This window comes from Sus scrofa, chromosome 15 (assembly GCF_000003025.6).
Source record: "Sus scrofa isolate TJ Tabasco breed Duroc chromosome 15, Sscrofa11.1, whole genome shotgun sequence".
NCBI classification, from domain to species: domain Eukaryota; kingdom Metazoa; phylum Chordata; class Mammalia; order Artiodactyla; family Suidae; genus Sus; species Sus scrofa.
In genome coordinates this window covers 136,232,249-136,253,309 of record NC_010457.5, presented here as the reverse complement: position 1 = coordinate 136,253,309, position 21,061 = coordinate 136,232,249, and the positions used below count along the sequence as shown (strand labels likewise).

Genomic DNA, 21,061 nt, shown 5'->3' with positions numbered 1-21,061 from the left:
AATCCTTCCTGACACCGTGTTGTTGTTTGAGGTCCTGGGCTGCTCCCTGGGGGTCCCCACGCAGGCTGTCACCTGCGGGTGACGTGGGCAGCCCCCGGCTGTTTGCACCAGAAACACCCAAGTAATAGCTGTGGTGACTGAGTGTAAGCCGACCAGGCCCCGGAGCTCAGCACCTTCCCAGCGCGCTGGGTCCAAAAACCGCCCACACTGCTCCCCTCGCACGTTGCTTTCCCTGAACAGGAGCAGGGATTGTCTCAGCTCCCAGCCTGTTCCCTGCCTGCCTCCCAGCACAAGGAGAGAACGGACCGTCGGGGTGAAAATCCAGCGGCCAGTCGGGAAGCAGAACTCGAAAACTGCATCCCCCCAGGCTGCTGAAATGATGGGGCCTCCGGGGCGGGGCTGATAGGGGGTCCCAGCCACTGCACCCACGAGGGCGGCCTTGGCACATCACCTGGGCGGGGGTGGGGGTGGCGCAATGGCCATGGGGACAGAGGGAGAGCAGAGGGGTGTCCTGTGTGTGAAGCAGAGAGCTATCAAGTCAGGGTGTCATTTTCGACATACAAATTTTAAAATAGATTCTTCCCCCCCTCCCCTTACCCTAGGCACACGGAGTTCCCAGGCCAGACATCAAATCCAAGCCACAGTTGCGACCTATGCTGCAACTGAGCCAACCCCAGATCCTCCTTTAACCCACTGTGCCAGGTGGGGATCAAGCCTGCCTCCTGGCGCTGCAAAGATGCCACTGATCCCATTGCACCACAGAGGGAACTCCTTAAAACGGAGCTTTTAAACATGTGCCCTGCAGCAGCTCTTACATTCTTTAAAAATAAGACATTCAATTTCAAATTATGATTAATTATTTAAACTGTGACTAAAAATCTAAATATGTTCTTATCTATTAAAAAGAAATACATTTAATAGCATTTTTCCAAAAAGTCCAATGACAAATACAATATTGCATCCCACTGTGACAGTTGCAGGGCAACGTAATTAAGAACTCCACTTTAGAAATGACACGTGTAAATCCTTTTTGGTTTTCATTTATATGCATTTCTGGGTTTGTTGCAAGTCCTCGAAAACACTCAAACTTTAAAACGTAGAAATAACATTTTGTATTAGAGTTGCTTGTGCAGGTGGTGTTCGGAGGAACGAGGCGCATACGTGTGAAGAAGGGAGTGTTCTGAGCTTTAATCCTTGAGGTCGTGGAGTTTGAGCCACATGAGGGCAAGTTCTGACTTCTTCTGACCTTCAGATCACTGTTTCCCATCACTACATCCAGAGTCTAGTTGGTACTAAACAGATGTTTGTTGACTGACCATGTGAATGAACGGATGGATAGATGAATGGATGGCTGGATGGATGAGGCCATCAAAGTAGCTGCAGTCATGGTGGCCCCATTGACAGATGGCACACGTAGCTTGTAATCTCCTAGCATCCTTATTGCTGGTGCCTCTTTGTCCACAGACACCCCCGATCCCCCGCCCTGGTGCATTGTGTTCAGTTCCTTTCAAAGCCATACTGAGGAGCTGAGTCTCGGGCCTACTGGACGAGCCGTGGGAGAGCTTCCAGATACCAGGAGACTTTGTCCAAACAAAGATGTAACTGTCCTAAGATGTTTGCGGTCCAGGGAGCTGCCAGCTCCTCAGCTTGACCCGGGGCAGTGGCCCCAGTTCAAAGTCATTGTAGTCAAACAATTGTAAGATTTGACCTTTGAATACCTAGTTTTTCAATATCATCTGTGAGGAGCCTGGCGGTGAGGTGCTGCCTTCTGCTGTGCCCCAAAGTGTGAGGGCCGCTCAGCAGGGCATGCCAGCCAGGTGTCTAGTTTCAAGTTGAACCACCGCTTTCTCTGGAACCTTATTTTTCATTGAGAAAATGACCGAGAGACGCCGGCTATTCAGACTCAGGTTTGGGAGGGACACGTGTTCTCCAAAACGAGCCAAATGAGCCTAAAGGAAAACAGCTCAGCGTATTTGTTGCCAATGATAAAAAATTCAAGCTTTCTGGTGAAAATTACAGTTTTGGGAATCTTGCAGTCACCTCTGTGAGTTTGAAAGCTTCCCACTACTTCTCTTGGGCTTATGAGATTGGTGGAGTTAGTCACGAATGTGATGCAACACGGTTTTCAAAGAACCAAGACCTGATGTTACAAAATCACGCCCGGTGAAGATCTAGTCAAGGCGCGAGACACGTGGATTTTGATGTATCAGGAAAGGAAAAGATAGGCTTTCACAGTCCACGTCACCACCAGCCTTTAAGAAGCTACCCACGTGTCGAGTGATGGACCCGAGCAGACTATCTACAGCTGTCTAAAAGGCTGCTAAAGTATTCCTACCTTTTCCAGCTACATCCGTGTGAGGCCAGATTTTCTTCTTATATGTCAACCAAAACAACATATTGTAACAGATTGAATGTATCAGCAGAAACAACGTCCCACGTCCCACCAACTCACTTCCGTTCAGCCAGAAAGGTGCCCTCTTCTCACTAATTTTTTTTGGGGGAGGGGGAATATATTCTTCATTAAAAATGTTATTTATATTTGAACATGAAATGAGTTTATTATTCTTATTTTTAAATGAAAATGCATATTTTAGAAATGTCAGTTTTAATATCTAATACAGTAAATAGCAATAGCTATCATTCACATAAACCAAAGCTTTGGGGGATCATTAAAAATTATCAAGAGGGAGTTCCCGTCGTGGCTCAGTGGTTAACGAATCCGACTAGGAATCATGAGGTTGCGGGTTCGATCCCTGGCCTTGCTCAGTGGGCTAAGGATCCAGCGTTGCTGTGAGCTGTGGTGTGGGCCGAAGACACGGCTTGGATCCCGCGTTGCTGTGGCTCTGGAGTAGGCTGGTAGCTATAGCTCTGATTGGACCCCTAGCCTGGGAACCTCCATATGCCGTGGAAGCGGCCCCTGAAAAAGCAAAAAGACAAAAAAAAAAAAAATTATCGAGAATGTAAAAAGTAACTAAGGTCAAAAGTTCAAGAACCATGGCTGTAGTCATCTTTCTTTGGGGGGGGGCTGCCGCACTTGCGACATATGGAGGTTCCCAGGCTAGGGGTCAAATTGGAGCTGCAGCTGCCAGTCTACGCCACAGCCACAGCAACGCCAGATTGGAGCTGCCTCTGCACCCTACACCACAGTTCATAGCAATGCTGGATCCTTAACCCACTGAGTGAGGCCAGGGATCGAACCCATGTCCTCGTGGATACTAGTCCGGTTCGTTACCACTGAGCCATGATGGGAACTCCTGCAGAGTCATCCTGAGCGTGCCCATCTCCTGGAAGCCTTAGATTCTGGTTTTTGGTGGATTAGTGGAACTAACTTGGTAGTTTTTTCTTTCGATGTGTGGAATAAACATAAGGCTTGTGTCCAAGTCGTTTTCTTGGAACAATTACCTACGTTCCCTTCTGAATTTCCTCAGTGTTGGATTTCAAAGTCTTCTTTTTTAAGTGTAGAAATTGTATGGTTACAGGAAAAAATTTACTATTTGGAACCCATAACGTGGGGCCTTAGACTTAACTAAAATCTCAAGCATGCATGTCTATTTCATGCACTGTTATTAAATTTGTAATTCAAACAACTCCATCCTTCTGTTCTATTTCAAAATCCCGTGTTTATCCTGAATTTTAAACAGGAAGAAATAATGCATGCTTCTGTCTTCATTCTTAAATACAGAATATCTCAATAATTTTTTTTTTAAAAAAAGAGGCAGCAAAGTACCATCTGCTTTAAAGAGAGGTGTGTGTCTGTCTGTCTCAGGGTGACAGTTACCTGCCCCTGGATGTCGTTGGGTCTTCCTGCTCCTTAAAGACGGCGTGTTTGTCCAGCGGTTGGCAGGACACCTGCATCCTCATAACCATCACTCCTCTCAGTGGACGGGAGTAGAGCCCGCGGATGCCGACCATGGCGGAGAGCTGAGCTCATGACCATTTAATCTGCCTTTTTTCCTCCTCAGGAACTTAACAGGCTCGTTTCCCGACTACCCTAAGGAAGAAGAAGGAGGTTCAGCTGTTATTTTTTCCAACAAGACCCCACAGCAGGTACACCTACGCTTGAGAAATGAAATGAAGATACAGCGTGGTTGCATTTCGTTGCGCTTTAGAGGTAATGGGTTGGCGGCGTCAGTGGGTCTTGGTGATTTTCCCACAGGTGTTTTCATGGAAATACTGTGGACGCTCACCAGCGGATGTACTTCAATTTTCTTTAAACAAGGTCATGCTTTCTCTTGTCTTGGAAAGAGAGGTGACCGTGTGTGATACCCATCTTCTTAGTAAGTTCTCAGCAGTTGATCTCAGGGGCCCTTTATGGTCTGGCCCCTGCCTGCCTGACAGTCTCATCTCCCCGCCCCCCATCTTCACGCCGTCAACTCCAGCAGCCCACTTGCCCCTCAGGTCTCACGCTGTGACACCTGGAGTGCCTAAGCACATGTGTCCCCTCACTCCAGGTGCCCTCCTGCCCTTCTTCCTCTGCTTGAAAGGCAGCTGTGCCAACCATTCCACACCAAGCCTGCGCTTTCTTCCTCTGCTTGGCTCCTGCTTCCCTCTCAAGACGCAGCTCTTTGCCCCCTTAATGTTCTTCCAGAGAAACCTCCTTTGATGGTCTCTGTCGATGTCCCAGTGGCATTTGATGAAATGGACGTCCAAAGCTGCTTTGACTGTCGTAATAAACCAGAAATGGGAAAATGTTTCTGTTTATCATAGAAACCAAGACATTTGCATTATACTCAGCAGCGAAGCGTGTAGAAGCATTGCCTTTGAAAGGGGAACTCAAAACCTCAGCACTGTTATTTAATATTTCCCTGGAAGTTCTAACGAATGCAATACTGTAAGAAAAAGAACAGATGTTACACATGTTTAAAAAGTGATCATTTTGTCATCATTTTCAGATTATGTGATTATATTCCCAGAAAATACAAACTTATCAAAAAACTATATTGACATTTTACACAGACTTGTACAGAATTGCATGGGCGAAATTCACTGAAGAAAATGAAAGTTGTGAATAAATAGACTGATGGGTCATTTCTCTGGGTGGAAAGATTGAATCCTGTCATGTGAATGTCTCGTGCGTGCTTGCAGCATTTATGGGACAAGTACTCTGTGCTCCGTCCTGTGCCAAGAACATTATGTAAATTAACTCCGTTGACCCTCCCAGTGAATGAAGATCAAGCTGTTTGACCAAAATCAGATTCCATAAGTTGTGGAGCTGAAATTGAAGCCCAAATAGTCTGACTTCAGCGCGGTGGGCTCAGAAATTGATTCCGGTACTAATCAGAATTCAGTAACGTAACGACGACACTTCAGATAAGTGGAGACGATGAGCTATTCAATAAATAATATTGGGGCAGCTGACTCCACTGGACAAAATTAAGCTGACCCTTACTTTCCTGACTATACCAAACAAATTTCAAATGCCGTAGCAATGACACATAAAATAGTAAACCACAACTTACCAGAGAAGTTATTTGAATATTTAATAATGTAATGAAGAATAATTGTATATCACCTTAGGCAGAAACCATACAGAAAACAAGCAGATGTATTTCACTACCTGAAGCTTAAACGGCAAAAAAAAAATCTTAAGTGAAATTAAAATCATACGATAAAGTGGAGAAACTATTTCTAACCTATCTAACAGTAGGCATCTCTCATATATTAAGACTTTTTCGAAAGTAATAAGAAAAATCTAAACACCTTGGTAGAAAAAAAAGGCAAAAAAAATGAACTTAAAAAATTTTTATACTCACTAGCAAATAAATTTAAACAGGAAATAATGTTACTATACCTCTTTTCATCTATAAAATTGTTAAAATTTTTAAATCATGGTAATTATCGGACTTGGAGAGCATATGGGAAAAAGTTACTCTTGGACATTGTGGCTGAATGCATGTATTAGCGTGACATTTTTGGAGGGACACGAGCCAAGCAAATGTCAAAATATTTACTCTGTACATCCTTTGACCCATAAATGCTATTTAAGAAATTTCTACTGAGGAAATACTAAAACAAGTTGCCATAGATGGAACAACAAACTTTTCCCGTTAGCAGCCACATAGTAAATATTCGTGGCATATATTCTCGGCTGCAACTACTCAACTCTGCCATTACGACATGAAAGCGCAGACAGTATGTAAATGAATGGGCATGACTGCATGCCAATAAAACTTTATTTACAAACGTGGGCCGCAGGCCAGATGTGGCCCCTGTGATGTGATTTGCTCACGCTTGGCAGGGATGATTGCTACAGCTGCTCTTGTCTTTGCTACTCACGGCATTGACAAGGAAGAAAACAGGCTTGTGTGCATGAGCAGGGAATTGGTTAAGTCGCATAAAGCACTCGCCAAGCAGCGGGGACAACTATGCTGCAGGTTAGGTTTTGTCAGCACCACAGCCCCCGCAGTCAGCTTCCCTGACTCCCTCTGCTCGCCTGCTGGTCAGAAACTCACCTCAGCTCCCCCAGGCTTCTCTCCCCGCTCTAGAGGGTACCTGTCCTTCTCCCCTGAACTCTGGGACCCCTTAATAACCACCCTCCTGATGGCAGTTCATCAAGCCCCACCTCGAGTGACTGTCGTCTTGATGTCATGTGATTTCACTTTTAAAAACGTGTTTAGGGAGTTCCTGTCGTGGCTCAGCAGGTAACGAAGCAGACTAGCATCCATGAGGATGCGGGTTCGATCCCTGGCCTCTCTCAGTGGGTTAAGGATCTGGCGTTGCCATGAGCTGTGGCGTATGTTGCAGACGCGGCTCAGATCCCTGCGTTGCTGTGGCTCTGGCGTAGGCCAGCTACAGCTCCGATTGGACCCCTAGCCTGGGAACCTCCACATGCCATGGATGTGGCCCTCAAAAGACAAAAACAAAAAAAAACGTGTTTAGGTCTTGTCCCTCCAGCTGGATCCCCTGACACGAGTTGTGTCTTGAAAGCCTGTGGCGAGCAGCCAAATGTTTCACGTCTGTTTAGGAAGGTAATGATTATAGCATTAAGATGTTGGTGGAATGTCTAGGCTGGTCCCTGAGAAACCCTCAGAAGTGGAGTTAATGTCTAGTCAAACTAAAACCAAAAGATGACAGAGTACTTCTGGTTAAGACCATACAGTAAGACAAAGGGGGCCACACACAGCAGGACCTTAAGAGAGACGACTGAAGAGTCAGGACAGCGTCTGGGTGCCCAGCCCCAGCTCTCCTGCAGCCGGGTCTGCAGCCCTAGGTGAGCCGTTCCCTCCCTGCATCTCAGGTTTCTCATCTGCAGGTGGAGAAAGCAGCAACGCTTGCCTCCCTGGGATGCTGTAACAATTAGATGATGATACATGAGATGTACTCAGAACATAGCTCGGCTCACTGAAATCGTTCAGAAAGCCCTGGCAGTTGTTATGACAGGTGGGGGAGGAGCGAGGGGAGGAGGGGGAGGAGGACAAGGAGGAAGGGCTAGACCGAGCCTCACCATTCTAACACGCACATACACAGTCGCATTTATACTTCAAGAAAACAGAACAGTGCACATGTTTCTCATGGAGCGAGCAGAACCACAGTGCTACCAACTCCCCCAAAGACGACTCCAAATGAACCACAGACCAGTCTTCCTTACGACCAGTAATGCAGAAATCCAGAGTGAAATATTAAAGCCCATAAAACCAGCAGCACGCTAAATTAGCAAAACACTGCAATCAAGTGGCGCTGGTTCCAGGATGCAAGAACCGGTGAACACACTGCATCCTGTAAAGAGATCCAAACGGGAAAACCTTAAGCATCCCCGTGGATGCTGAAAGGGCCTTTTCCAGTTCAACATCCATTCTTGACATTTTTTTAAAAATGGAATATATGGATACTTCTTTAACATAACAAAGTCGTTCTTAGTTCAAAAGCTAATAGCATGCGTAATGAAACTCACTTGAAACATTTCCACTAATGTCATGGAAAAGACAAGGCTCCTTTATCACTCTTGTCCTGTAGGATCTACTGAACATCATCAGACAGGAAAAAGAACACAGAGACACAGAATCGGAACGGAAGAGGGAAAATGATCCTTTTTGCAGATATGTTCTATAATTAGAAAAGCATGGAGAATACACTAAAAAAAACCCTACCTTAAACAATATGAAAAGTGAGATGGGGAGTTACAGAATTAATATGCAGAAAGAGAAAGCTTTTCTGTGTTCAAACAGCAGCTCCATAGAAAACATAACAAAAGAGTCCATTTGTAATAGCAATGGCACAAAGATAAAATACCCAGGAATAAGTTTAATAATAAATGGGTGTGCTATACGAACAAAAGCTTGAAGCATTCTGAGGAATGCCGATGAGCAGATGGAAAAGCGTATTGTGTTCTTAGGAATGCTCAACGTTATAAATACTTGCACGTTCTCAAACGCAATCTACAAATGTCACATGACCCAAATAAAAATACATTAGCATTAGGTGGGGAGTCAGGCCATGCAGAGGGCGGCCAGATTGATTCTGAACTTTAGGTAGAAAGTAAATAACCACGCATAACCAGCAAAATTCTGAAAACAAAAGGTAATGAGGAAGAACCAGCCCTGCCAGGTATTAAATCATGTTATTAAGAGCCCGAGATACAGGCAAATGACTAGATGAAAAGAAACAGAAAATCAAGAAATATATCCAAAGACAATGGAAATTTAGTATAAAAAAGCATCTTACATATGAAAAAGAAGACCATCTAACGAGTGGTATTAGAATAACTAGGCTATCAACTGGAAAAGAAAAAAATTAAATCTTTCTCTCTCTTTATACTTTGCCCCCAAATGATTCCAAATGGATCAAAAATTTAAATGTCAAACAAAACAAAACACAAAAGTGCTGGGAGAAACCAACAAAGAAATACGTCATAACCTCGAGTGGAAAAGACTTTTTTACCTCTGTTGCACAAGCCAGGAGTCACTGGACAACAACAACACAAAGAGATAACCTACATTTAAAATATTTCTTCACCTGCATAGACAAACTGACCCCAAGTAAAGTCAAATGACAGATGACACCACGCAAGAATGATTTGTAATGCATATCATAGATAGATCATTTTTCTAATATGTAAAGAACTCCTACAGCTCGGTTAGGAAAAACTCAATAAGCCAATATTTTTAAAAACTGAAAGATGTGAACAGTTCTCAGAGATGAAGATCTAAATGGGTCTTAAAACATAATAAAAGATGTTCAGCATATGAGAAGATGATTAACCTCACGCATATAAGAGAAAAATGCAAATTCAGACCATTCTGACAGACAAAATTGCTAGATGGAACTTGGTCGAAACTCAGAACTTTGGGGCTTCAAAAGATGCCATTAAGAAACTGCAAAGACAAGGAAGTTTAGGAGAAGATAATTGAAAACATACACCGATAAAAGATATACATCCGGAATGTGCCTTTGCATCTCAACTATAAGACAAACAGTCCCATCGGAAACTGAGCAAAAGACTGGAAAAGACAATTCACAAAGAATAGTGGAGTTCCCACTGTGGCTCAGTGGGTTAAGAACAGGATTAGCACCCATGAAGATGGGGGTTCGATCCCTGGCCTCAGTGTGTTAAGAATCCAGCATTGCTGCAAGCTGCCGTGTAGGTCACAAATGCAGCTACAATCCACGTGGTGGCTGTGGCTGTGGCGCACGTCTGCAGCTGCAGCTCCAATTCGACCCCTAGTCTGGGAACCTCAATAGGCTGCAGGTGCAGTCATTAAAACAAATACACACACACACACACACACACACACACACACACACACACACACACACGAATATACATGAGTAGTTAATAAGGACATGAAATGATGCTCAACACCAAGAGTCATTAGGAAGATGAAAATTAAAACTGCAGTGAGGTACCATTTCATAGCCACTAGGATGGCAGTTATCAAAAAGGCAGACATAACGGATGCTGAGGATGAGAGAAGTGGGAACCCTCCTGCATCACTGGTGGGAATTAAAATAGTGCTGCCACTTTGGAAACCAGCTTGTCAGTTTCTTAATAGTTAAATATAAATTTGCCAAATGACTCAGCAAGTCCACCTTTAAGACTTTATCCAAGAGAAATGAAAACATATGTCCACACAAAAAAAAATCGTACATGAATATTCATAGGAGCATTACTCATAATAGACAAAAATTTGAAACAATCTAAATATCCATCAGTTTGGATATGTGAAATGTGGTACATCCATGGAATGGAATATTATTTTTTTGGTTGCACCCATGGCATATGGAAGTTCCTGGGCCAGGGACTGAATCTGAGTCACAGCTGCGAACTACACCACAGCTGTGGCAATGCCAGATCTTTAAACCACTTCACCAGGGACTGAACCCGCAACCTAAGCTGCCGCAAAGACAATGTTAGATCCTTAACGGGTTGCACCATAGTAGGAAAGCCCATGCAATGGAATATTATTCAGCCATTAAAAAGGACCAAGCAATTGATACGTGGTACAACTTGGGTGACCCTCAAAAATAGGATACACAGTGTAGGAGCCAAACACAGGAGACCACATGGTATATGATTCCATTTATATGAAATGTCCAAAAATCTGTGGAAGCAGAAAGTAGATTAGTGCTTGGGAAGAAGGGCAGGGGAAGAAAAACAGTTAATGGCAGTGATAGAATTGTCCTAAAACTGATTTATGAGGATGTTTGCACAGCCTGGCACATTTACTAAGAATGACTGAATTGTATACTTGGTGAGTGTAAGAAATGCAAGCTATACCTCAGTAAAAGTATAGAGAGAGACAAGGAATCCAGGTAGCAGGCCAGATTTGGTGTTCAGGTTCCTGAACGTACCAAACACACGATGGCTGACTCAACGGGCAGAAAGTACCCGTCCACCTCTGGGAGATCTTGGGATAGTTGACGAGCACAAGCAAAGTAAATTCCTAAAGTCAGCACCTAAAGAAAACCCCAAACATGTGTGCCATTTTTTACCCATTCTCCTGGCAAACACAAGGCGCTGTGGCCGTGATCCCGTGGGGAAACCGCAGTGGCCGCATCACTGGCAGAGGGTAAGTTGGCACAGCCCAGTGGAGGCAGGATTGTACATGTACCTGCACGTGTCCAGCCCTCTTCCTTGTAGGAATTATCCTGAGCATGTGCTCCCGCACTTGCCAAATGACACGTGCCTGCGCGTTGATTCACAGCAGCTTTGAGGGTCCTAGTAAAAGACAAGGGCTGACAAGAATCTATCGTCCAGCACAGGGAACTGTGCTCAATACTTTGTAATAACTTGTGAGGGAGAAGAATCTAAAGAATACATATATATACACATGCATATATGTGTGTATATATAGATGTGTGTGTGTGTATAACTGAGTCACTGTGCTATACATCCTGAAACTAACCTGATTTTATAAATCAACCATACTTCAGTTTTAAAAAGACTGCGAGGAGTTCCCACCGTGGCGCAGTGGGTTAAGAATCCAGCTTTGTCTCTGAGGCAACGAGGGTTCCATCCCCGACCTGGTGCTGTGGATTTAAGGATCCGGGGTTGTCACATCTGTGGTGTGGGTCACAGCTGTGGCTTGGATTTGATCCCTGGCCCGGGAACTTCCATATACCACCTGCAGCCAAAAAAAAAAAAAAAAAAAAAAAAAAAAACAAAAACGAAAAACGGAGAATCACCTAATTTCGATTGGTAGAAGGATGAGGAACGAAGTTACAGTGAAACCTGCCCACAATGAAGCTCTTTATGTCCGAGTGAGGAAAGACGGGCCCAGATCTGTTATCAGGAGAAAAATGCAGAACAAGAACGGTGTTTACAGTAAGCTCATATTTGGTTTAAAAGACAACAAAATGTGTGTGTGTGTGTACTTTTGGACATCTGTGGGTAATTGGAAGACTCTCTTTAGGTGAAAAGCATGAGCAAAATCAACGTTGGTTTATAAAATGGACAGCTCCATCACACACCAAGGTCCTGCGCTATATGGCACAGGCACTGTACTCAGGATCGTATAATGACCTGTAAGGGGGGAGAATGTGACAAAGAGTACACACACACACACACACACACACGCACACACACACACACAAATACATATATGACATATCTGTGTATAACCGCGTCGCTTTTCTGTAAACCGGAAACTAACCCAACATTGTAAATCAACTATACTTCAGTAAAAAAAAAAAAAAAATAATAGACAACTACAATCGCCTGCCGTTCTTCACAGATGTGATTGACAAACATAACTCATGGTGTCGGTGTGCTTGTGTGTGTGTGTGTGTGTGTGTGTGTGTACACCTGCATTTGCATAGATCCACACCGAACGCGTCTGGAAGCACATCCGGAGTACTGGGTTGGCTTTAGGAGGTGGGTCTTGTTGGCTGACTCACAGAATGGGGAGGGAATATTTCACCACATGCTGTTTCGTTAACTTCTGAAGTGTGGACCATGTAAATGTCTTCTCTACAACAGAGAAAATAAAATGGGAAATCACCTGGGCAAGAACCCAGAGGAAAGAAATAGAGCAGTTGATGCAATTGATACAGCGAATTGTGTGACCGCAAATAAGGATTTCACCCTCCCATCACATGCATATCTATCTATCTATCTATCTATCTATCTATCTCTCTATCCTTATTTAAGTCTTTAAGCTTATGAAAGTTTCCAAACTCTCAAGGCCAAAGCATGTCCATATTTTAAGTGCACTAGAGCATTAATGTCCTGGCAGCCCTGACTCAATCCTATAAGTTGAGGTGAACCTGATCCCCAAGGAAAACGTTGCTGTTCAGACAACGGGGACTTTTGACCCTGTCTAAAGACGCCCTTTTATTACCAAATAATGTGCACAGCACATATGTCACCTCTCACCTCCCCAGCACCCCTCAGTGAGCCTCACCCCCCCCAAATCTGCACTAGAGCCTAGGGGATGGGAGGGCCTCAGGATGGTGGGAAGTTTGACACATAACCATAGTTTTTTGGGGTTTTTTTAAGTCCAGAAGGTGCCTGAATAGCCCCCTTTATTCATGACCAAGCTGTCTTGAACACTTTCAAAGGTACGAAGTAAGCTCCTAAAAACAATATAGCTGTAAATTCCAAAATGCAATACTAGCAAATAAACTTGAGCGTTTTGGTAAATCGTAAATCACACTAAGACATAGCCCAGTAGGCTTGATCCCGGGGGGGTGGGTTAGAACGGCGCCCCAGCGGCGCGTGTATTAGCTCTTTTTTTAAATTGCGTACCTTGCTCTCGGGAAGTGACCGCGGGACTGAATTCGGTGCGAGAAACTTACGTCTTGCACTTTGATCACGCGTGTATACGTCCCGAAACCATTGAGAATGTTCGTTCGTTTGTTTGTTTACCTCCATGCTCTTCACACTGAAGGATGAACTTGGACGTGTGCTTCTGCACCTTTTTTGCCACTTCGTTCCCACGTTATGCGGTTCTTCCTGGTTAGCACCTGGCTGAATCCCAGCTCAAGCTACTTGCTAGCTGTGCGTCCTGGGCCAGATGCCTAAAGACTTGGTGCCTCTGTTCCCTCATCCATAAAGCCGGCAGATGACGGCTCCCACCGCGGGCTGTGCGTGGCAGTCCGCGAGCCTGTCTTTGTGAGGCCCTGAGACCCGTACCTGGCAGTTGAAAGGCTGTGGATGGAAGTGTTGACCGCATTTGGAGCTGAGGAGACTCAGTCTCAGAGAGGTGCTGCTCCTGGTCTCAGGCGCATGACCCGTGACCCGTGAGGGGCAAAGCCTGAGGATCACACAGGGTGTGTGTCCCATTGGGCCTCCTTCCTACCTCCCAGAACTCACGGCTCTATCACAGTGAGCAGAGGGCTCAGTACATGTCTGCTGTCACGGTACAGCGCTTTTTACAAACTTCCGTTAATTCTCCAATACGCTAACCCCATGTGAACTGGGTATTTTTTTAACCAATATGTTAAATGTTAGGAGAATAAATGGATTCTTGTAGGAAATACAAATTAAGTCACAAGTGAAAGAAACCAACTCTGGGAAGAGATGCAGGATCGTGGATGGAGCCCAGGCAGGAAGCAGCAGGAGCTCTTGGCTGGGATTTGAGGAGGGGCTGCGGGCCAGCCTGGCACTTGGGCTGCGGCTGAGATGCTGCGGAAGCCAAGATCTCCTCTGGTGCCCTGAGAGCCAGAGCAGCCCCGAACCAGCGAGGAGCTGGATTCAGAGATGTCCAGCCTCTCTCCCCATCTGCCCTCCAAGATCCCACTGCTGCCTCCCACCGACACATCCAACCAAAGGCAGATGGCAAAGGCCTGGTGATGCCTGGAGGGTGGGTCTTCGGGGCCCAGAACTGGGCAGAGATGGGACAGTGACTGACACCAATACCTCCTTCCAGACAGGAAACATACTCCTCATCTTGATACGACTCTATTAAAATGCTGCCATGATTTTGGCTTTTACCAGGTGATTGAGGATATTCTTGAAAGCCAAGAGGAGGAGGAAAAAAGCAAAAAGAAAAAGAAGAAAAAGGAAAGTAAACCTGAAAAAGAAAAGGAAAAGAAAGAAACGAAGGAAAAAAATAAGGTAAGGTGTTTGGAATTTTAGAAATTGGCTTGTTCAGGGGGTTTGGTTTTGTTTCGTTTTTTGCTTTTGTTCATGGAGTCAGTGGGATAATCTCAAACCTGTTGAGCCTGTGGTTCTTGTTTCCTGGGAAACCATGCTGTCTAATTAGCAGCTTTTCATTTTTGCGTGTGTGTTGATCAACAGTCTGTTGCCACCCTTTGTACGACCTACAAATACGCATTAGGCTAAGGAGTCGGTTCAACAACTGAGATACTTTGCATTATTCACATATGTGAAGGCTTTGAATTTTCATTCCTCAGAATAAATGATCCCCGCGGCTTTTCTTAAGGGTAAAGATAAGGGAAAATCCTTGGCAAATCAAGTGACCGCTACAAAGTCAAAACAGTCGTGACTGCTTTCACCAAACTATCTTCCTTCTAGTGTATTCCTGCACGTTGGTGTCTTGGACATGTTTTAACTTGTTTCTTCCCCCCTGAAGGCAAGCAGAGTGCAAAGGCAGCCCCTGTGGGCGGGGCCTGCCCTGCGGGGCGGGGTCGCTGGGTGATGGGTGGACAGGGGGCTGCTGCTGTCCGGGGTGCAATCAAAGGGACGTCACCCTCAAGCATGTAGACAGACCATTCCTAGGGTGCTCATTCTCTCGGCACAAATTCCTTTTTTGAGAAACGGGGCTCGGGCTGGAAGCTCACATCATCCAACAATGTGAGTGTGTTTCCTGTAGCATTTTGCACAGACAGACACATAGCTGACCTACACCCCGATCTGAGAGTGAATCCTGAAAGGTTATGTCCCCCCCCGGGACTCTGTCCAGAAGCAGAGACGCAGCGCTAGCTCAGTAGCCTTGGCCACACTCCTCCTGTTCTGAGACATGGGTCCCCCTCGTCCCTGTCCCGATGCTCAGACTTGAAAATTCGTGGGAGAGGCAACTTGCTGGGGTCTGGTGGATGCGTCTGGGGTCTCTGGATGCATCACAGTGAGAGAGGAACGGGACGGGCTTGTACTCGGGAGTGATGGGACCAAGGAGGCGGGCGTTGTGAGCAGGAGGGAGTGTGATGGGAATATAAAATGGCAATACCCAGAGTTCCTTAGTGTTGCGACAGGTTACGGATCTAGCACCGGATGCCGTGGCTCCCGTAACTGCTTTGGCGCAGGTTTCATCAATCCCTGGCCCAGGAATTTCCACATGCCTCGGGCGTGGCCAAAAAGAATTGACGCTGCCCAAAGTCCAGAATATACAAGGTAGAGACAATGGTGGTAAAAAGCCAGCATCGTGTGACGAATTTCTTGCTTGGCTGCGCTGACCAGCCTGAGGTGACGGCCGCTCTCAGTGCTCACCCCCGGCGCTGGGATCAGCGGGAATCTCGCGCCTCTGCCACTCGCCTTGGCCATCTCTAACCCTGTCCCGTCCTGGGACACTGCAGGAACTGCAGGAACGAAGGAGAGACCCCTCACCGCTCACTTGGGGCACATCCTGCCCCACCGTAGTGGATGCGGAATGGGCCCCTCCAGGGCCCCCTTCAGGACCAAAGGGGGCTCAGTCCCCAGTGCCCCAGGATGTAGTCCTGACCCCTCAATTAATCCCTCCCCAGAAACAGTTCCAAGTCTAAGAGATGCGGTCCCTGCAGGTTACAGTGTTACACACCGCCCCCCAGGACAGCGGCATTCAAGGACAGTCGCGTTGGGGTACAAAGATCCAGCCCCCTCGCCCCCTGGGACAACTTTGGGGGTTCTCCTAGCTCCTGGGCTCCCTGTGCAATCAGCTGAAGATTCCCCTTCAATTGCAGCCAAGGTTCAGCTCACCCCTCTGCCCCCGTTCAACTGCCCCCCTGCCCAGTTCAGCTCCCCCCACTGCCCAGGTCTCCATCTGAGTGTTTCAGGGGAACCCAGCCCAAGGGACCAGCTCTCGCCGTATCTCATGAACTTGCAAAGCTTTCAACCTTGTAATTGTGTGGTATTTTGAAAAGAGTATCTTAGGATCTCCATGATTAGCTGAAATATTCAGATTTTTTATGTGAGGTCTTTTCCAAGTTTTCTGACTATATATATGGGGTTGGCCATTGATAAATGACCAAGTGTTATACAAATTCCCAAAGAACAACCCACAGCTCTGGTGGTCAAGGGTGAGAGTGTGATGGGTGAGTCAGTATCTGTGTAAGTTAAACAAAACTAGTTTCCTCTGTCCCCGCCTTACCCTCTAACTAGGATGAATAATAGATGTCTTTCTCTGCAGGTCAAAATACCTAATTCCCACACAAGGAGATGAATAGCTGGTCTCAGGACTGTTTCCTGACGCTTTAGGAATGATCTTAGAATAAGATTTTCAAAGTCAGTGGAAAAAATAATCTGATCTCGAAGAAACGTATCAACAGTTTCAACGTATCAATTTTTCTTAGAGACTAACGTTTCATATTTTAATAATCCCATTGTCACTTTGCAAACCTGAAAGTGTCATAAATCCATTTCTAAGTAATTCTGAAGCGTTTGTCTTATCATCTGCAACTCCTCCATAAATGCCGATGTACTCGGATTTGGCTTTTTGTCCAGAACTGTTCATCATTAAGGGGCTCTTTAATAGCTAGTGACTAAAATCCTGTCACTCAACAAAGACCAGATTGTGTAGCTGATACTTTCAGATTTTTATGGAACAAGCGTCACTAACAGTGAATGTTAATTTGCAAGTGTCAAACTCACTCATGCATGTTTAGAGAGGCTTGGAATAAAATTGAGAATCCCCCAGTGGGTCCAACTCTCAGGCAGTGCTTCCAGACTATCTTGCCAAGTGGAGGAGGGTTTTAAAAACGAACGTAGCCAGTGAGCTTTCTTTGTTGTTTTGGATTTTGATTTTTTTTTTTTTCTGGAAGGAGTTAGAAATGGGGGGCTGCCCGTGGTCTCACGGGTTAGGTTCCCTGGAAACACTCAGATGGAAACTTTATTGGGAACGCCACCCAAAAGGGAGGGAAAGGAGAAGCAGCACTGGGCAGATGGACGCGGAATTGGGCAGACCTGGGGTGCATTTGCAAAGGAGCCTAAACATCCAGGGAGCCACTGCTGAGACGGGCGAAGGGATGGAAGGATCAGAGGCTGGGTGGAGGCAGTGTTCCAGGCAACCTCCAAGCCGCAGAAACAGGGACAACTTCAGAGCGAGGATGACCAGAGGCCAAGGAGAAGGGCAGTGTCTGGAGCCAGGAAAGGTTGCAGTGGGCAATGATCGGGCGCCTCGGGGTTGGGGCGGGGGGTGGGGGTGGCGAGCCGAGCCTCCTGCAGAGAGAAGTGGACAGTCATGTCTGGGGAGTGAGTAGATCTGAGTGCAGCAAGTTGTGGCCCAAGCGCTGCATTTTCTGGTGTGTTATGGGATGGACTGTGGGTGAGGAAGTGGCCGAGGCACAGGGCAGTGAGACCAAGCCAGAGTTAGTGCGAGACGAGGTTCCACCTGAGGACAGGCCTGGGCAGGGGTCTGAACCCCTCAAAGTTTATATTCAGTCTCATGGGACGATGCGTTTAAAATCTAACATTTAGGAATTCTTGTTGTGGAACAGGATGAGCATGTGGGTTCGATCCCTGACCTCAGTCAGTGGGTTAAGGATCTGGCGTTGCCGTGAGCTCTGGTGTAGGTCACAGATGCGGCTCAGATCCCACGTTGCTATGGCTGTGGTGTAGGCCGGCAGCTGCAGCTCCGATTCGACCCCTAGCCTGGGAACCTCCATATGCCACAGGTGCAGTGCGGCTATAAAAGAAAAAAAAAGAAAAACAACAACAACAAAAAATGAGAATCTATCTAAACTTCACACCTGATATAAAAATAAACTCAGGAGTTCCCGTCGTGGCGCAGTGGTTGACAGATCCGACTGGGAGCCATGAGGTTGCGGGTTCGGTCCCTGCCCTTGCTCAGTGGGTTGACGGTCCGGCGTTGCCGTGGGCTGTGGTGTGGGTTGCGGATGCGGCTCGGATCCCGCGTTGCTGTGGCTCTGGCGTAGGCCGGTGGCTACAGCTCCGATTCGACCCCTAGCCTGGGAACCTCCATGTGCCGCGGGAGCGGCCCAAGAAATAGCAACAACAACAACAACAACCACAAAAGACAAAAGACAAGAAAATAAATAAATAAATAAACTCAAAATGTATTAGGGACTTAAACATGAAACTGGAATCTTTAGATGGTGAAAAAAAAAAAAATCTTCAGGATCTAGGGCCGGGTAAAGCGTTCTTAGACTTGACACCAAAAGCGCAGTCCGTGAAAGAGAAGCGTTAAATTGGACATCACCAAAATAACATGTTTGCTCTGGAAAGATCCTACGAAGAGGCTGAAAAGACAAGCTATAGACTCGGAGAAAATATTTGCAAACTATTTGTCTGACAAAGGATTTGCCTCCAGAACATATAAAGAAATCTCAAAATTCAGCAGAAAGAGAGAAGAACACCCGTCTTTCCTTTGGGTCTTCGGTGCGAAATCCACCTCTGAACATATGGAGGATTTCAGATAAGAGATCCCCTGACGAGCATAACTTCAAGGAAGGAGGATGCTGCTGCCAGAAGGACGTTTTCTGCAGACCAAGAGCAGTCTCTGCAGATACGCTTTCGAAATCAACATAACCTCATTTGCCTCACTCTGGACCTCATGCTGGCTTTGGAAACAAAAACACAGAGAAAGAGCCCGCTGGGGGCCATCCTTATAGCTCCTTTCCCTGGGTGGTTTTTCAGGGTTCCCTGTGTTCCACCCTTTGGAGCCATTTGCAGGGGTTCTGACCTGTCCATCACACGGGATTGTGCGAATACTAAAGAGTCCTCTCTAAGTTTCCTCCAGCCCTCAAATGACTTAGTGCTAAATTCTTCTGGAAAGATCCTTGGGCCTGCCTACATACAGCACGCCTAACTTGAAACGCTATCGTTTGTCTGAAGTGTGTCCCAGCCCTGCTGACCACAGCGCCTCTCCCCCGAGCCCGAGGAGGAGCTCCGTGTTGAACCTCTGACCCAACCCCATTCCTGTATATAATTTGAGAGCATTTCAAACCTTGCATTACTTGGCAAAGACGGAAGAGGGAAGGCCATGTGTTTCCGGAGGCTGTTATCAGGAATAAGGGTTTCGTTATGGAAATGTACCTATCGAGCCTCTTCTGTGTCCACTGAGGTGCAGCGAGAGAGGGGAGCTGAGGCCGTGAGTGGCTCCTGGGCTGCAGAGGGGGCAGGGGCTCTTTTAACTCAGGGGGGACAGAGACCCCGTGGATACACTCCCTGAAGTTGTATGTACTTAAATAAAGTGCATCCCGCTGGGAAGAAGGTTACGAGCTTTCTTCAGCTTCTCAAAGGATTCTTCTCTCCAAAAAGCTCAAAACCCACTGCATACCCAAAGGACCGCATCCGTTGCGTGGGGGAGGGGCCCAGAAGAGAGCAAGGGTCTGAAGGCGGGAGAAGGCAGAAGGGGCTGCCCAGAGGATGTGGCACCTGGGGAGATTTTCGGGTCCGAGCTCGCCTCCCCCCATCTCAGGGGAACAACGGCCTCCCAGCTGATACCCCACCTTGTCTTCTGCACCTGCAGCCAAGCGACCTGATTCAAATGTGACTGATCAGCACCCCCGACAGCGCTGGCCCTCGAGAGCTGTGCAATACTTATTTCCGAAGGAAGAGTGAGTGCTCAGAGGAAGACCCTAGGGTGGCCGTGGTTGGATGTAAAAAGATGGAGAAGACGCAGGCGATGTCACAAAGGACAAGTGGGGGTCTGGGGCGGAGGCAGAGAGCAGCAGTTGAGGTGGGCCCCAAGGGTCTCCAGTGACAGGTGCTGCCTCAGAACCGTGACGGCGGGACACCCGGGTCCAACCATCCGCTGCCGTTCAGCACAAACTCAGGCAGGATCAAGACGTGGTGCAGATGCAGGAGTTACTCCTGTGCAGGAAACCCTAGCTGAAGAGGAGGGCACGGATGGGTTTTAGGAAAACCATTGTGGGTGTAAGTTGGAGGACCTGGGTGACATCAGAGTAGGGGGGAGAGGCAAATCCAGCCGGGGGCGGGGACAGCCTGGCGGCAGGCAGGGAGAAATTCAGCGCAGTGGCGCTCCTCGTGAAATTCCCAAGGGGCTGACTTTCTAGAAGGAAGAAAGGGCTCCTTCTGCTGCCCTGGTCCATCCACAGTGCAGAGTGAGACTAAGGTCGTGATGGAGACAGAGCCAGGAGATTCTTTAAATCGATGATCATTATACAACTATAAATGTAATAAATTCATTGAGTAATGAAAAAAGAAAAAAATGACAACAAACCCACAACAACAACAACAAAATAAATGAAGCGAGGGACCCCTGGTGTCGAGGAAGGTCAAGGAGGAGGCTTGAGAAGAAGGTGCCGTGATGAGCACGCCCCTGGGACTCTTTCAGTGAAAGCAGAGGCGGGGCGGGAGGTGCAGAAGGCAGGTGACAAGCAGGTGAGGGACTCGGCTGAGCAATGAGGGCAGTGGGTGACATACCTCCTTCGAGAAGTTGCAGAACGGTGAATAAAGTCGAGCGAGGACTCTAAGAGGGAGAAGCGCTGTGAGTGTGCCAGGACAGAAGGACCCGTGCCCGTGGGGGGGAGAGCGTACAGCTGTCAG

The 21,061-nt window shown here is 46.8% G+C and overlaps 1 protein-coding gene across 1 annotated transcript in view; it reads left to right on the top strand.

Annotated features, from left to right (window-relative positions):
- Window positions 1-21,061, top strand: part of IQCA1 (IQ motif containing with AAA domain 1) — a 169,544-nt gene that overhangs the window by 69,416 nt on the left and 79,067 nt on the right. The window contains exons 7-8 of the mRNA XM_013984621.2: window positions 3,963-4,047; window positions 14,375-14,494. Of these exons, the coding sequence (XP_013840075.2) occupies window positions 3,963-4,047; window positions 14,375-14,494 (205 nt within the window). The remainder of the gene's footprint in view (window positions 1-3,962; window positions 4,048-14,374; window positions 14,495-21,061) is intronic.